Here is a 16,919-nt window from a genome sequence, read left to right as displayed (position 1 = left end):
TGATCAGTGTTCACTTCACCAGCATGCGCAGTCTGAAGAGTGGAAGCCTCATCCGTCACTTGGGCCAGATCAGTGTGCTGAGCAGCTCCGACATGTTCATCACCTCCGACAGGAACTTTGGCTCCGACGGCAATTCCAGCTGGGACAGCAGCTTCAGGTCCGGCGGCAACTCCAGTTTCGACAGCAACTTCAGCTCCGACAGCAACTTCAGCGCCGAGAGGAACTGTAGCGTCGATGAGATCTTCAGCATCGGTGTGATCTCCATCGTTGACGTGGTCTTCAGCGTCGATGTGCTCTCCATGTTCCTCAGCTTCATTGATGGCGGTTTGGATGAGAGACTCCGCGTCGATTGTGCGGATTGTCTCGAGCTGCTTCAAGTTCTGAGAGCCCCAAAATGTGTTCATCATGGAGCCCATGGCGTAGATGTTCATGAAGCCGTGGTAGTAGCTGAAAAGAATCATGAGGGGGATGAAGCGCACATCCGTGGGATGGCGACAGAAGTGCGGGATGAGCTTGACGATCTTGGTGAAGATGATCCAGATTGCGAAGCAGATATAGGCGTTGATGGCGAATGGAGTCTCACCCACTGCGGCTGACAGCAGATACCACATGATTCCTTCCTAAAGGATCGCGGGCGTCTGGAATTGACCGAAGTAGATGATGTACAAACCCCAGAAGAACTTCACCGAGCACCAGTAGGACTCCTGCTCCATCACGGTGAAGTTGCCACGCCAGTGGGCGCGGGCCCAGCGCATGCACTGGTCGAGGTACTTCGAGTCGCCCTCGACCGTGGTCTCAAGAACGGACTCCGGATCGGACTGAATGCAGATGTTCCATCCATTGGAGTACACCCAGCGTGTCAGACACTTGTCGTCGTCGGAATTGAGAGGCTTGCCGCGCCAGGTGTCGCCGTTGAAGTGCGTGAAAAACTTCGGAGTCTGGAGGATCTTGGTGCGGTAGGCCGCAGTGCGACCAGAGAGTGTGGAGATGGACCCGTCGATGGCGTTGGTGGAGATGTTGTTCCACACACGGCGCTCGAGGTAAGCGATCCCGAGAAAGTTCCACATGTCTGCCTTGTCGCGACGAACCCGCTGACGAGTTCCGCCGGCTCCGACCTTGTCGTCCTCGAAGATTGCAAGAAGGCGAGGGAGGTAATCCGCAGGCCAGAACACATCATCGTCGGCGAAGACAACGATCGAAGTCTCGACTTCGCGGAGTGCTTTTAGGAGCTGCGCACGCTTGTTCAAGTGCTCAACGCCGAGGACACGAACGTCACCAAGGTTGGTCTCCTGCAGCATCTGCTGGACGATTGAAACGTTCTGGTCCGCCGTCACGATGTAGATTGCGCCGGGAGCTTCGTTTGATATCCGCTCGACGCATTCCAAGAGTTCACCCGGCTTCTTGAACGTCGTTGGGATGATAATGCTGGCATCCTTGACAGTGTACTTTGGGTTCTCGAGAACCGGCTTCGGCTTGTAAAAGTAAAAGGTGCCAATGCTGACAATCGTGCGGATGTACCGAGCGCTGAAGACGGCGATGAATGCTGCGAGAGCGATGACCCCAATGCGCGGCACATTGACCGCGGCGGACATGGCAGAGATGTGTTGGTTGTGAACACCAGACGTTGGCAGAGGCGGATGGCCGAAGATGTTTGAGCTTCCCACCAGATACTGGTCAGGGAGTAAAGCGAGCTCCATCTTGATGAAAGCGTTGCTGGTCTTTGAGAAGGAGGTCTTTGAGACGGAAGTCAGTAATGTGCTTGTGCAGGAAAAGTGGTGGACTCGAGTGTACCGGAAGATTTGTGTTTGATGTGCGATCGTCACGGCTGGACGCTTTAAAGGAAGCTCGAGGGCGGCAAAGGTGTGTCGTGTGCTGTGACGGCGGTCGGTGAAGGTGTCGTCGACTTGACGCGACAATGGCGTTGTTGTTGGAAGTGAAGAGTCGTGTGGTCGCGTGGTCTGTCTTGACTCAATGGGACAATGGCTGGTCTTCGAGAGACTGCGGATGAAGGTCAGCGTTGTGGCGATGTGGACGATCAAGCAATGGAATTGGAACGAACCGATGTCGACGCTGCGATCGATGAGGATGAGACTCTTGCTAGAGCACTCACACCGGCGCGCAGTACGATGAGGAGTATTCGAAGCGCGAGGTTGTGAAGATGGGTGCTTATCAAGGTGGATTGTGCGGTGGCCCAGCGGCAACGGGGTGTCTGCAAAGACACGGTGTCGTTGAAGACAAAGAAGGGAAGGAAGAACGTTCGACAATGGCTTTGTGCGCTGGTGATGGGCGCAAGTGGGTGTCGATGTTGGTGGAGAAGAGACGGTGGTGGTGATGAGAGGGGGACGGAAGACGACGAAACGGCTGGCAGGCTTTTCAAGCTCCAGCTGCAGAATCGAAAGGGGCTGTTCGATCACGCGCCAATTGCATGCGCCACACGTTGCTTCACTCGATGGAGATTGAAGTATTCACGTGCTCATCATGCAGAAGATTGTGTCGGGACTCATTATGGAAGGGGTGGCTACGATGCATACAGACAAGGAGGAGCGATGCATACGAAGAAAGAGAGCAACGCATGAGAAATAGGAGAAGCAGTGCTCGAGAAGGAGACGAGGCAGGGCTGCTTGAGAAGAAGAACATGCATCGGTATGAGGAGGGTAGCAGAGCAGTGCCGGACGTTGATTGAGAACGAGGAGGATACTGTTCGCTCGGTGGACTACGGATGAGGATATTGACGGCCTGAGTAAGAGGGTGGGCGTCTTGTCTTGTCGAGGACGGCGCTGTTCAACAAGCATGTTTTGTTGGTCTGTCTGTGTATCGTATAACCAGCAATATGGCGACGATTAATCCTACGATGCTGTGGAGCGTTTTGAAGCGGCACTCGAGCGCAACAAGTCCTTCACCAACGATACGACGATTGACGAAGAGCAAGCTTCCGAGACATCGACCTTCTGCACACCGGGGAGACCATCCACGAGATGGATTGATCGTTCGACGATTCTCCATCACGGCAGCGGGGTCGCCAGTGGCTGAGGATCAGCTCGCTGCTCGCCAGCGGAAAGTTCTTGTTGAAGATCGTCAGAGGCTTCGTTTGTACAGGTTCATTTCTTCAGTCTCCTTCACCCTCGACAGCTCAACACGCCTCTCTTCCACAATCTCTCTCTTTTGCACAGTCTCTCTCTCTCACACAGTCTCAAGCTCTCCAGCAACATCGTCTCTTACAGAGTCTGAAGATCCTGCAGCCTCAAAGAAGCACGCATCGCCAATCTCCCGCATCCTCAACAACGCCCCGATCGAACACCAAACTCCGCAAAGCATAGCCATGGCCAGGACCAAGAACCCCAACAGAATCGTGAGGCGCAACGGCAGCCTTTATAAGGGCGGGAGGCTACTCAGCAAGGGCAAGAAGAATGGCATCACCAAGAAGAAGCGCGCTCCGCCGCCGCCACCACCGCCTCCACCGAAGAAGCCGACCTCGAAGTCAGGTGGCCGTTGTCCAAGCCGCTGCACCGAATGCAAGAGAGGTCACCGCAAGTGCGATGGCGCGCGTCCATGTGAACGGTGCATCACAGTTGGTCGTCCGCAAAACTGCGTCTAGTGAGTATAGATTGCCTCGCACGCCTTTGCTCTTACGCGCAGGTAAACTAACAATTCTCAGCCAGGGAACGCAGCCTCCCTCAGCCGCCGCCGCTTCCACTGGCAATGGTTCTGGCTCCGCCAACACTGGCGGAGCAGGCGCGACCGGCTAGCAGGTTGGCGCTGAGAGCAACATTGAGAACGACGCGAGCACAGCGAATGCCGCAAGGGAACACGACTCACCGGAAGAGGCATCGAACGAGGAGGAGAAGCATGGTTCTGAAGAAGACGTGCGGAGCATAGCGATACAAGCGTAGACCTATACATGAATGTATGGTGTCAAGCGGAAGCAGCGCTGAGCAGGATTAGCATGATTCAGATCAAGGGAGTGTAACGATAGAAGCGTAGACTGATGCATGAACGATGAAGTCAAATGGGAGCAGCGGCATGTGGAGGAGGGAGCCAATGTCGGGTGCCATTGACGACTCCTCCACTTCCGTGTGGGGTGAATCTCTCCACATTGCACGATCGTTGTAGTTCTAGCATGACGAGCTCCAGAATGAAATAAATGATTCAACTCCTCGACAACACCGTCGCTCAACTATCACGCGACTCGTTGCCAAAAAATTCGAACCAAGCTACTTCATTCTCGTGCACTTTCAACACCTCAACGCGACCCTCACGCAACACCGACACGAAGATTTGATACAGCTCCACATCGCGGACTCGAGCTGTCACAAGCCGATCAAAAAAGATGGATGTTCCAACGACTAAGTCTCTGGCGGACATATACCCAAGCGACGCTCTCGAGAGCCAGAAGACACGATGGAACAAGCTGCTGAGCAAGTTCAAGGACACATATGGCAAGACACCAGACTTTGTCTCGAGAAGCCCAGGCAGAGTGAACATCATCGGCGAGGTCAGGGCTACGAACAAGAGCAAGACACGAACATTGAGCTAATACGGATACAGCACATTGATTACTCCCTTTACGAAGTCATTCCCATGGCCATTACGGCCGACGTTCTCCTCGCAGTCTCAGTCCATAAGAAAGAGTCCGGACCAAGCACAATCCACCTTACCAACGTCAACCCCCAGAAGTTCGAGACGCGATCCTTCGATATCCCTGACACTGGCGACGTTCACATCGATTCTTCAACACTCGAATGGACGAACTACTTCAAATCAGGGCTCTCAGGAGCAACAGAGCTTCTCCGCAAGAAGCAGAAAGAGTTCAAGTCAAGTATTGGAATGGATATCCTCGCGGACGGATCAGTACCCTCAGGCGGTGGTCTATCAAGCAGCGCGGCATTCGTCTGTGCAAGTGCGTTGGCAGTCATGAAGGCCAACGGAGAAGATCGGGTGGATAAGAAAGAGCTCGTGGAGCTGGCCATTGTCTCCGAGCGAGCAGTCGGCGTCAACAGCGGAGGAATGGATCAGTCGGCCTCGGTCTTCCCACTACAAGGCTCAGCACTATACGTGTCGTTCGTACCACAACTCTCCGCGAAGAACATTGCCTTCCCGGAGCTCAAGTCACCACTCACATTCGTCATTGCCCAATCCTTCGTTCAAGCGGACAAGCACACCACTGGGCCCGTCTGCTACAACCTCCGCGTTGTCGAAGTCACACTCGCAGCTCTCGTCCTATCGAAGATCTTCCGCCTCAAACAACTCCCATCAGACGCAGGTCCCCTCGGCATCAGTCTGCGAGGCTTCCACGACACATACATGCAAGAGCGAGAAGGAATCGCGGACAATCACAGCGTGCCGAAGGAAGACTTTCAGAAGCAACTTCAAGACCTCATCGCGAAAGTCGACGAGTACCTCCCACAAACAGAAGGTTACACGCGCGAGCAGCTTTCCGAGATCACGGGTTTGAGCGTGGCAGAGCTGGAGCAGAAGTACATGAGCAAATTCCCAATCCGCGCGGAGAAGTTCATGCTCCGACAACGAGCACTCCACGTCTTCAGCGAAGCGAGTCGCGTGCTGAAGTTCATGGACCTCCTCACTTCCTCGCCGCCGCAAACAGACAAGGAGAACACGGAACTGCTGCAGGCGCTGGGTGAGCTGCTGAATGAGACGCAAGAGTCGTGTCGCGATGTATACGACAACAGCTGTCCCGAGCTCGATGAGCTGTGCAATCTGGCGCGTTCGGCGGGATCGTATGGAAGTCGACTAACGGGTGCGGGCTGGGGTGGATGTTCGGTGCATCTGGTTCCGGAGGACAAGGTGGAGTTTGTGAAGCAGAAGTGGATACACGAATACTACAAGAAGAAGTTCCCGGATATCACGGAGGAGAAGCTGAGCGAGGCGATTGTGGTGTCGAAGCCAGGAAGCGGGAGTGCGGTATTTGAGGTGGATGGGAGGAGTTCTTTGTGAAAAGCCAACGTTTTTTGAGCGTTCAAGCTGTTGTATAGCGTCCGGATAGGGCAAGCATAGATGAAAGCATCGCAATGGTGTGGCATACCCGAGACAGAACAAAGACTGTTGCCAATGGAGGCTCTCCGTTGTGTTCGATGAGACACAAGCGTACTTTGAAAGCAAAGAAAGCAAATGCATGCTCAAAGAACAACTGCGGGAGCTCACGCCAAGCAGGCCATGGCTTTCATGCTCATTGAAGGCAGATAGCAAGCACTTGATAGTTTTCAACTAGCAAAAACGCAAGCTCAGACGAATCTTCACTGCTATGCGTAAAGCCCGTGCTCCTGAACGAAGAGCCCTGCACTCCAAGCAACTAGCAAGCGCTCCACCATCCTGTCTAGTTCAACCGCAACATATCACGGTCGAAATTCCACGCTCATTCCTCACTCAGCCGGATCCCTCCCTTTCTTCGCATCCATGACTCTCTTGTAATGCTCATCAGTCTCCAAGTCGAATTCCAGCGGCTGCGTAATCGGCACAATCGACAAGCCCCGACTCTCGATCTCCTCCAATCGCTTTCTCGTCGCTGCTCGCGCGCGGTTGATCGAGTACACCTTGATGCGGTGGCATGAGCTCGTGACGTGGAGGTCCCAGTTCCTGCAACAATATCGTCAGCAACCGCTCCGTCTTCGAATCCGTGTATACTGGCTACTGACCAAGCGGATCGGACAAAAGTCGGCTGGGTGTTCAGCGCGTTGTCCCAAGTCCTGCAGCAGAACTCCAGCCAGCCTTCGTATTCGACCGGCACATCGATACTCCAGGTTCGCCAGCCATAGTAGTACTTCGTGCTCATCTTATCGAAGGGCACTTCGTACCAGACTGAGCCTCCATCGGCACTGACTTCGACGCGTTCGGGCCAATGGCCGCCGGTTCCTGAAGGAAGTTAGCAACGAGAGTCGGGAGACGCCGATGAACGGAGAACTCACCACCGGAGTATGCCCATCCTCGAAGCGAGATGCTGCCATCGTGAACGATTTGATCCATGTCTGTCGGCGACATGATTGCGCTGCTGACCGGCATCTCCTGAATGCTGAAGCCGTTGGAGTACTGCACGTTCTGCTTTCCAATCTGAGGCGTGTAGTACAGGTACTCCTTCTTCTGTACCGGAGCTTCGCTAGGTCCGGTAATGGCCTTGATCTTGTACAGCCACTTGACGCTGCGAGCGCCAATGTATCCAAACACCACGACTCTCAATGGCGCGCCGTGGATCTTTGGGAGAGGCTCGCCGTTCATCTCCCATGCGAGCATGACTTCTTCGAACTTGACCTTGCGCCAGGGGACGCTCACTAGGTAATTCTGTACCTTGCCCTTCTTGAAGTAGGTGTCAGCTCCACTGAACTCTATGTGTGTGGTTTCTGGGTCGCCAGAGAGACCGCCGCAGTGGTCAATGACGTCCTTGAGGTAAACACCGGTCCAGCGTGCGTTGCCAATCGCGCCTTCAGCCCAAGGCGCGTTGATAAGCTCGTCGCCGTCGCCAGGGTACATGGCAATCTGCTCGAGGCGACGGGTGCCGGCGCATTGTAGTGTGACAACGTGGGAGTGGCGAGGGAAGAGATTCTCGTTCTTGAGATCGGCAAGGGACAGTTTGGATGGATTCTTCACCAGACCATCCAGCTCCAGCTCGAAAGCGTCATCATCGATCTCAGGCACGCCGCCATGGTTGCGGACGAAGAAGTCCTTGTTGGGTGTGAACTCGGTGTCAGTGAGCCGTGACTACATCATAATCAGCTGAAGAAGATGACCTGGACACGCGTTCCAGCGTACTCGAGGCGGCTCTCCATTGTAAGGAAACTGTAGCACATGCAACATGTCTTCCGACTTCTCCTTCTGAACATACTTCCAGCTGATCGCTGGCAAATCCTTGAGAGTCTTGCCCATGGCATAATGGTATTGCTTCCATCTCACTCCCTCAAGCACTGGATTCGTCTTCGGCAAAGGCACGAGCTGGAACTCGGGCGGCGTCGGAAACTTGTACTGCGAGAGTACTTTCTCGGCCTCTGCCTTCTTCTCCGGATACTTTTCCCACTCCACATATCCTCTCCAACCCGGCCGCTCCTCCGCAAAGTATGGCGCAGGGTCGTTGGCAGGAAAGTCCTCAATGGCTCCGGACATCACCATGGCTGGTGCCATTGTCGTTTCTTGTCTTGAAGTGGGCTTGATAGAAAGGAGAATGGGTGTCCTTGAATGAAGAAAAGCTTGAGGTGATCATGGAGAAGCTTCACTTACGCCTTATTGCGCTGCAGGCCGAGACTGTGATATCTTCATTACGCGAGGTCTCGATTGGCACCCCTGCGAGTCCACTTCTTTGCTCGTTCTGCATGGACAGCTAACGTCACATGCGGTCATCTTGCCGGCAGTCCACGGATAGTACCTACCTACTTACTGAGCGGGCACGGCGAGCACGCGTCTTGCACGTCTTCCGCACGATGGATGCAATGCGGCTGTGAGACGGAGAGCAGCATCGGACTCGGACGCGTGTGCGGCTGCCCGCCGAGGAGGCATTGTAGGCGGCGTCGGCAACAGGTGGAGTCGGCAACCTCATTGTGTGTGTGCCTGTTGATCACTTGTATGAATCGTGTATGCTTTGTTGGTGAGCTGATGTGATTCACGCGACATGCCATCAGGGGTGGATTGTTGACGCGAAGGAAGGAGAGAAGTGTGCCGTGAGATGAGAACCGAAGGGCGACCGAGTGTCATCGACTCATCGTCATCAAGAAATTTGAAAGCTCCACCAAGCACTAGAATACCTCCAATCTGTACATCACCATTTTACGCCCACATGCGACCGCACCTCAACCCATGTTCACTGCCGACAACACACGATATACACAATGAACGTCCAACGCACAGCACGCCTCTTGTCGTCTCGAGCGCGACTCCTGCAACGACCCACGCGAGCCACCTACTCAAGCCAATCTCCAGCAATCGAGTCCACTTCCCAACCTTCGTCCACGCAACTCCAGCAGTCAAGACCGACATCAGAACCACAATACATCCATGTGCCTCGCCCAGAGCCGAAAGAGGAACAACCAGTTGACGGAGTATTCTGGACCGGCCTGTTGCTCATCCTCATCACGCCACCAATGTCGTGGTATTACTACCAGCATCGCAAGGAGCATATGGGAAAGAAGAAGGAGGAATTAATCAAGTTGATGGAGGAAAAGAGGGCGGCGCTGAATAAAGAGCTGGGCAAGTGATGGCTGCGAGTATCATGACAGTGTGAGGTGCCCGGCCGAAGAGTGGCAGAGTCCCTTGAGACGAGATGGAGCGTCAGATACACCCGATACACCTTGTTACGACTACGCGAAGGAGAGCTTTTGGATAGAAGCCTTCTATGGCGGATGGGCATGGGATGCCGCTGGGCGAAATGGCTCACACTCAAGACTCTGGCTCGGTGACAAGGCATCGTGGCTGCGATAGACACACGATCATGTGGTTGAGATTCACGAGGCGCATCGAAGGTCGGGTCAGTCAGTGCGGTATCTTGGATCTTGAGCCGGACTATTTGATACAGGCCGGAGCGACAGCTGACCTCGGCTTTCTCCCTGGCGCTATCTCATGCTACAAGTGCTATGGCTTCGGTGATAGTGTCGGACAGCTGGCGATCTCTCGGGGCTGTCGACACTCGCCCACTGCTGCTTCTGACATGCAATCCCGATATCAGGCGCCCGGTGTCCGATTGTCTGACTGCGACTCGTTCTCAACAACTCGTGGCCTGCAGCACATGGGGCGGCAACGCATGTTCGATAGCGCGCGGAAATTGCTTGTCCTTCCAATACTGCTCTTTTCACGTCGCTGGTTTCTCTCATATGTATATCAATTCCGGCTGGACCCCTGAAGCTGTCTTTCCGGCCTTCTCTGGCGCATCGTTCCGAATTTTGGCGAGACAAGCGAACTGGTCAAACCGTGCTGGTCTTCCTGAGGCCTCCTGGCACGCGCATTCGACCTGGCATCTCAATCCGGCTGTCCACTTTGACGTGTCTGGCGAATGCCTTCGCTGCACGGTGGGTTCCAGGCCTCGCAAGATTTACGGAAACTGTCGGGAGGATCTCTTGCCCTTCACTGGCATTGTGCACTGCCGCTTTTGCCGGCATTGAATTGACAGGGCCCGCCGTTATGGCACGGAGAATACTTTGAGAGACGGTAACGTTAGCCGGATGGTTGTACGTCGTGGCAAATTGTGTGTACCTTGTCGCATGACTGGCTCATTCCGCGCGGATATCCTTTGAGGGAGTTTGCAACTCCGTAGCAAAGACCGAAGTTACCACCCTTGCGGCAGCTCTTGGTCTTGTCAGTCGAGGAACGACGGTAGAGGCAGGGGAGCAGCAGTACTTACAGGACCAATGTTGAGTCCCGCCATGGCTGACACGGCCATGGCCAAGAAAGTTGCAAGCTGGAAGATCTGCATGATTCTTGTTGTTGTTCGCCGAATGATTCCTTGGTCTCAGTGCTGTGTGCGAGGACTGAGGTGGGGATTCACGAGACGACGACGTGCCGAAGCCGACACGATGGTTTAATTATGGACAGGGAGGAGCTGATGTCACATCCATCAGGATAATCCAAGGATCCGTGCACTCCTTGTACGATCACTTCCTGATGTACGATCGATTCCCCTTCCACATATTGGTCAATCTGGAATTACTCTAGAGCAACGACCACGCGCACAGCACTGCGTTCCTCCTCCAATTACGAATCGTCTTCGGCATACTGGTCTTTGTGAAGTCGGCTGTTGTCTCGCGCTCGCCTCTGCCTTGCTCTTTTACCCATTGAACACGCTCTGGAGCGGCTGCCAAACGCCGATTGTGTCGGACGGGTTTAAGCACTCTTTCGTAGAGTCCCATCGTTCCGGCATAATGATCTCCGAAGTGTCGTCAAAGCTCGAGTCGTGGAGGGTGTAGTTGCTGATTACGTGCGACACGAAGAGAGTCTTGCCTATCCTACCCACGTTTCCCAGCGGGCATTGGGTGGCCCCGGGCAGGACGAGGAGCAGATTCAGCTGATCTTCGAGGCTGTGGTGCTCTCCCACGAAGTGGAGCGATTCTTGCGGCATAGCATGGAAAGCAGCCATCTCGGCGGTGGTGTGCGCCGTTAATGGAATCGATTCGATGTGGTTCGCGCGGTTGATGTCGTTGAATACGATGGCGGAAACTACTTGAGCTGCTTTGAGACGCTCAGGAATTGTCTGCTTGAGCCTCTTTCCAGCACCCCCAGTTCGAGATGGGATCTGGCATTCATACTATCTGATGGACGCTCTCTGTTTGACCCCTTTGGATGTTGAAGCAACACTCCTTGCCACAGTCCTACGAACGAGAACGGAGATCACGCTCCCCTTGGAATCACTACCACATCAATCGATCACTCCTCATCCTTGACCCACGTATCGAACCAACGCACCGCTTGAAAGTACGCACTCTCCTGCGCAAACGCCTTCTTCCTATTCGTCAAATTCGTCCTTACCGCGAACCCATGCTCAGCTTCAGCATACAATACCGTCTGATACGTCTTGTTTCCCTCCATGAAGATCTCCTCGATATTCGTCCGATTCTCCGGCGTGCTGGACTCATCAAGAGCGCCGAACGCGATGCTGATGGGAGATGCAATGGCTTCCCACTCCGCGGCTTGCACGTTGGACGGGTGCGCGGTGAAACCTGCGTCGATGCCTTTGCCTGAGGCGAGGTAGCGGGCGACGTACTTACCGCCGAAGCAGTAGCCGACGGAACTGATGGTGGAGACATTGTATTGTGTACGCATGGAGCTTAGGGTTGAGTCGATGATGGCTTCGACGCCAGATTGAGGATGGCGTTTCTGCCAGGCTGGGAAGTCAAATGTTGAGTTCGGGTCGCTAAGGGCGTTCTCCGGGACCGGATCGCCTTTGAACAAGTCTGGAACAAGATCAGAATGAAGCTGTTGCCATGAGAGGAAGTACGACATGACTGACCGGGCATCACCACGAAGTAGCCCGCTTTGGCTAAGCTGTCCGCGAGACTGAAAAGACTGTCAGCAATGACCATGGCTTGTTGAGAGGGGCATGATCGTACAGTCTGTTATTGAGCAGTTGGACGCCAAAGATGTCGGTGAAGTAAACGATAGCATTCTCCGTCGTCTCGCACTCGTCAGGATAGGCCAGATAGAGGCTTTCTGCATCCAACTATCAGTCTCAAGACTCCCAAACAGAACGACCATTGGTGCAACACGTACCACCTCCTACTGTCACCATCTCTCCTGTTGAGTTCCCAGTGTTGACAACGCCATCTGGGTAGCACTTCCCGCGATGGACTTTGCTGAACATTTCTCCAGCATGCTCATGTTTAAGGCTGATGCCGCCATGGGCAGTGACGAAGGACACGCCGGCCAGTACGGCTGCGGTCAATAGAGTGAATGTGTTCTTCATAACGAGGTCTTGCACAATGGTAGTGAAGCTACAATGGTTGGTAGTGGGTGAACAATGTACATTTCCACCTATTTCCGGGACCTGACTATATTGCATTGAATAGCCGCATTACCAAGCATGTCGTCGGCCGCCCTCAGTGATGATGACGCCAAGGTCATGGCAATGTGTCAATCTGCACGTGGAAGTGGTCGAGCGAGTAAGTGGAGTCCGGAGAAGGTTGTGGAGATGGAGGAGAAGCCGAACCAAAGTGCCGATCTCGGGAATCCTTTCAGGCTATATGTTGGTAGATGCCTCACGTTTCGTGTTTTTGAAGGGGTGGTAGCCACTTTCGTTGTTCAACTCGCAGTGATCGATCCTGGTTGTAGCATTTCAGATATATCAGTGTCAACAAACCTTTGTGACCCACTCCTGGGTTCTCCAACGACGCCATCTCACGACACACCATCATAGCCAACCTCAATCTTCCCCTCAACACACCCCCAAAACTCCTCCGCGATCTTCTGCTGTCCCTCCCCTCCTCTAACCGCCATATACCTCCTCTGATCCACCTTGGGTTCATAATCCCCCTTCATAGCTCCAAACATCCTCCCTCCCGCCTCCTCCAGAATCACCCATCCCGCACACACATCCCACGCCCAACACCCCGTCTCCCAATACACATCTAGATGCCCCGCCGCGACACCACAGAGATTGAGCTCCGCGGACCCGAGACTGCGGATGCCGTGCACCATCGCCCCGCCGAGGGCTTTGCTCGCACAGAGTTTCTTGAAAGTGGCGACTTTGGTCTCGTAGTCTGTGCCGTCGCGATCGGAACCCCATTCTACTGCGACGAGGCAGTGGCTTAAGTCTTCGAATGGTTCTGGCTCGCGGAGTGGAAGGCGGACGTGATCGTGCGTGGCGTCTGTGACGTAGGATCCTTTGCCTTTTATGCCGGTGTAGAGAGCGTTGGTGAAAGGGTTGTAGATGACGCCGACGACAGGCTTCTTCTCGATGGCGAGGCCGAGGGAGACGCAGACGTATGGATGGCCGTGGAAGAAGTTTGTGGTTCCGTCGATCGGGTCGACGATAAAGGTCGGTTTGGAAGAGAGGGCGAGGTCAGGGTGGTAAGTCTCTTCGCCGATAAATCTGGTACGGTCAGCTCGCCTCTCACTAACACGTTGAGAGAACTGTCCGCACTCAAAGTCTGGGTACTTCTCCTTCAGCATGTCCGAAACCATCTTCTCGACTGCCTGGTCGGTCTCTGTCACCAGATCTGCCGAGTTCTTCTTTGTGCCATGACCGGTCACAGCAGGTGTAGCCGAGCGAATGGTCTCGCCTGCTTTGTATGCTACTTCGACCAGGAAGTCGTGCACTGCTTGGAGATCAACTGTATACATTTCGCTGATTGTTGATGTCGATGTCTAAAACTTGGTGGACCATGTTCAACGTGTCGAGGTCAAGCAATGGCGGGTAGAGCCGGAAGCAAGTGGAGAGGTCGAGAGAACAGAAATCGCGGTCGTTTCACGGTATCCTGATATCGATTGTAGAGAGCACGCTGCTCTCGGATCATTCGTACTATGTAAGACATTTACTCTCCCAAGATTGCAGGCCTACCATATACGGCCAGATTTCATTATACGTCATGTGCTTCTCCTAGATTACCCTCTTCCTCTTCCTTTCATCAGGTCCGCCTTCATCCTCGCCTTCTCGTTCCGCAGTATCCGCCGGATTAAGCAAAGAGTGTACGTTACTCGCCATACTGCTTCTTCGAGTCGGGGGACCAGGCGTTTCTAGTCCTCGGAACGGGAATCTAGGCCCGGGCAGCTGCCAGCCAGCATCGTTGCTATTCGCATAGCTAGGCTGTGCAAAGCTATTCGTGAATGTCGGTGCTCCAGGGTCAATCGCGCCGGGTGAATGTGGTCTTGAGCCAGGATGAACAACGCGAGGCAGTTCGTACTGTGCCAAGGCATCTCTAATCTGCTGGTCGCCAGAATTTGCAGGCGCGCGAGGAGAGGATGGCCATGCAGTCGAGGATTGTCCAGAAGCATATGGTGATGTACCTTGCGTGAGGTGGGCGAGTGGCGGCTGGCCTCCTTCCCAGCCCTGCAGCCGAATGTCTGCTGACGTGTGACGGCGCGGAAGATTCGATGGCGGAGTTGTCTCATTCGCGAGAGGATGTTGCTGAGGCGGAGGTTGTGTGTGGGGAGGCGGTGGCGGACCTGGAAATGCCGGCCTGTTCGGCGAGTACGGGCTCGGGCCTGGGCCCATACCGAAGGAGCCAAATCTTCGAGGAGAAGCTTGCTGCAAGTATGATGGAACAGCACCTCGTGATATGCTCGGACGAGGCAAGCCTGGTAGACCTTGTAGAGACGGTCGTCGAGACTCGTCAAATGGGCGCTGCCGCGGCGACACTGGCATTGCGGGCTCCGTGCTTGCCTGTACAGGTTGGAAGTATGACGGCTTATGTGCAAATAATGGTGGTTCATGTTCTTCGAACGTTCTTAATTGGTCAACATGACGAGCGATGTCGTGTCGCATCGCAGCAATGTCTCTGTGGACGGGGTTCTCGGTGTCCGGAATCATGGTAAGAAGGTGCGACGACAGTTCGTTATTCCAGTGGTGACATCTGGCGAGTCCTTCAAGCAAGTTGTGGCACTTCGAGGTGACCGAAGCGTACGCTTCTTCTGTTCGCGCGAGTCGCGAGTATAGATCTTGGGTGTTCCACTCCAGTACGTTCAGACGTGCTTCGATAGGATCAGGCATTGCCTCCAAAGGTGTCCCAGGAGGTTGTGGAGCAGGCATTTTGGGAGCGGCCGAGAACGAGTCGCGATGTATTAGTGCGTGCCTCGACGCTCTTCGTTTAATTTCTCTCAATCCGACGAGGTCGCCACGTTTGAAGTTGCCAGCTCCATGCTTGAACTCCCACAACGGCGATTCAGGGGATCCGGTGTGGAAAACGTCACTGACTGAACAAGACATTAGCTTTCATTCGAAGTGAACGATTGACATATGCATACCTTTATGAAATCCATACATGTTGAGCTGTCTGACGAAGGAGGAGATATTGGTATGTTTGAAGTATTGACTGCTGTACGTTAGTGACGGTAGCGCGTAGATCAACGATGTGAACTCACGCGAGGACTTTGGAGAATTCGGATGATGGCGACATGACGAAGCTCTCGTTGGTGTTGGACCATGATATTAGGTGTTGAATGGTCTGGTCCTCCAGCATGCTGCGACGAGGTCAGCCATCGAGAATCAAGCAGGACCGCAACACGCAGCAGGCACTTACTTATAGAGCTTATGTATGAACGCTGTCTGAACGATCTTGGGCTGTTGAGCAGCAGCAGCGGCTCCAACAGGTTGTTGTGACCCTCCATTTGTGCTCGGCGTCTCGCTGTGTGCCTGTTGCTGCTCTCCTGCTCTTTCTCCGGCTGTCGGGCTACTCGTGGGCGGACCCATCGGAGAGACCTGAGGTTGGCTCACTTCCATCGGATCGCCACCGCTTCCGACCAATGTCGACGGGAGGATGGGAATGTTCTTCTTCGCCTTCGGACTGCCGAAGCCTCGTGAATCGCTGGCGAAGGGGTCTCTCCTCAATGCTGGTCCGACCGATGCCATTGATATCCTCCTCCTAGGCGTCTCGCTTCGAGCTTTCGAACGATCTTGCGAGAGTAGTCGCCCCGGGTATACGCGGACTACCCCAGAGCTCTGCCAAAACGTCGTTGAAGAAGTTTGTCCACCCTTGGAAGAACGCGATGCGTTCCGGCCCTAAGCTCTTTGAACCCAGTCACTGACAGTCAGCGGCTTACATCCATGCCTGTGCCCCAGACAGTGTCGTCAAGCTCCAAAGCCTTCTTCGCACGTGCTGCTCCTCTCGATGCCGGTTCGATCGGTGATCTCCTCCAAGGTATGTGAGTCGTGTGCCGGTGTAGACGGTCTTCGTGGTCGATATAAATTTGGTGATCCGCACCGAGGGTCAGGCGGGGTTCTCGAGGTATGGACTGGATCCGCCGCGGCCAGATCGCTCTCGTTGGCCGCGAACAATAGAGATTACCGTACTCCGGAGGGGATCGAAGCGCCGAAGAGCAGAACAAGAACCCACAACCCTGCCGGCGTCGGTCAGACAACAATTTCGGCGACTGATCGATGTCGAGAGAAAGGTCGAGGCTCGAGGCCTGTAGATCGGCAGGGGCCGCTAGTTCTAGTTTGCGTTTCTGCGCGGATCAACAACGCGCAGTGCAGGTGATAAGATGTTTCTCCACTTCCGATACATGCACAACGAACAAATGCTCCGAACGATATATTGTATCCGCCCGAGCACGCACGGAAAAGCAGTGAATACTGTTGACCTTCTTCTCACCGTGTGTGTGAGCTGCAGCGACGCGCGAGATTTACCGAAACGCCGGGTCACCGTCGGTCGTCTGTCGTGCAACGGCACCTAAGGTATTCCTGGAAAGCACTTTCTTGAGTGGCCCAGGTGCTCTCTTTCCATATTGTGGCGTAGAGAGGAAAAGAGACGAACACGTCTGCCTGACTTTTCCCAGACGCATCG

General features: G+C 54.3%; 7 protein-coding genes across 7 annotated transcripts; 2 read left to right on the top strand and 5 right to left on the bottom strand.

Annotated features, from left to right (window-relative positions):
* Window positions 1–620: 620 nt before the first annotated feature.
* Window positions 621–1,592, bottom strand: MYCGRDRAFT_38873 (uncharacterized protein; the record flags this gene model as incomplete). Its single annotated transcript, XM_003853859.1, has 1 exon — window positions 621–1,592. The coding sequence occupies one exon, from the start codon at window positions 1,590–1,592 to the stop codon at window positions 621–623; it is 972 nt and encodes a 323-aa protein (XP_003853907.1).
* A 387-nt stretch (window positions 1,593–1,979) lies between these two features.
* MYCGRDRAFT_91827 (uncharacterized protein) lies at window positions 1,980–3,746 on the top strand (the record flags this gene model as incomplete). Its single annotated transcript, XM_003854313.1, has 3 exons — window positions 1,980–2,121; window positions 3,222–3,594; window positions 3,656–3,746. 3 exons carry the CDS (start codon window positions 1,980–1,982, stop codon window positions 3,744–3,746), a joined length of 606 nt encoding a protein of 201 aa, XP_003854361.1.
* Window positions 3,747–4,327: 581 nt separating this feature from the next.
* MYCGRDRAFT_70015 (uncharacterized protein) lies at window positions 4,328–6,040 on the top strand (the record flags this gene model as incomplete). Its single annotated transcript, XM_003854314.1, has 2 exons — window positions 4,328–4,492; window positions 4,546–6,040. 2 exons carry the CDS (start codon window positions 4,328–4,330, stop codon window positions 5,950–5,952), a joined length of 1,572 nt encoding a protein of 523 aa, XP_003854362.1.
* Window positions 6,041–6,377: 337 nt separating this feature from the next.
* Window positions 6,378–8,135, bottom strand: MYCGRDRAFT_56911 (uncharacterized protein; the record flags this gene model as incomplete). The annotated part of the gene is made up of 4 exons (XM_003853858.2): window positions 6,378–6,591; window positions 6,651–6,867; window positions 6,921–7,707; window positions 7,759–8,135. 4 exons carry the CDS (start codon window positions 8,122–8,124, stop codon window positions 6,378–6,380), a joined length of 1,584 nt encoding a protein of 527 aa, XP_003853906.1.
* Window positions 8,136–11,349: 3,214 nt separating this feature from the next.
* MYCGRDRAFT_38950 (uncharacterized protein) lies at window positions 11,350–12,127 on the bottom strand (the record flags this gene model as incomplete). Its single annotated transcript, XM_003853857.1, has 3 exons — window positions 11,350–11,876; window positions 11,933–11,979; window positions 12,033–12,127. Coding segments are annotated over 3 exons (669 nt in total), but the record flags the coding sequence as incomplete, so codon positions are not given.
* Window positions 12,128–12,816: 689 nt separating this feature from the next.
* On the bottom strand, window positions 12,817–13,761 carry MYCGRDRAFT_38706 (uncharacterized protein; the record flags this gene model as incomplete). Its single annotated transcript, XM_003853856.1, has 2 exons — window positions 12,817–13,510; window positions 13,562–13,761. The coding sequence occupies 2 exons, from the start codon at window positions 13,759–13,761 to the stop codon at window positions 12,817–12,819; spliced, it is 894 nt and encodes a 297-aa protein (XP_003853904.1).
* Window positions 13,762–14,017: 256 nt separating this feature from the next.
* Window positions 14,018–15,985, bottom strand: Sfl1 (transcription factor; the record flags this gene model as incomplete). Its single annotated transcript, XM_003853855.1, has 4 exons — window positions 14,018–15,330; window positions 15,382–15,449; window positions 15,499–15,597; window positions 15,657–15,985. 4 exons carry the CDS (start codon window positions 15,983–15,985, stop codon window positions 14,018–14,020), a joined length of 1,809 nt encoding a protein of 602 aa, XP_003853903.1.
* Between the last annotated feature and the right edge of the window lie 934 nt (window positions 15,986–16,919).

This window comes from Zymoseptoria tritici, chromosome 3, assembly GCF_000219625.1.
Source record: "Zymoseptoria tritici IPO323 chromosome 3, whole genome shotgun sequence".
Classification (NCBI taxonomy): domain Eukaryota; kingdom Fungi; phylum Ascomycota; class Dothideomycetes; order Mycosphaerellales; family Mycosphaerellaceae; genus Zymoseptoria; species Zymoseptoria tritici.
Note: the sequence above shows the minus strand (reverse complement) of the source record. Positions and strands in the feature narration are given on the sequence as shown.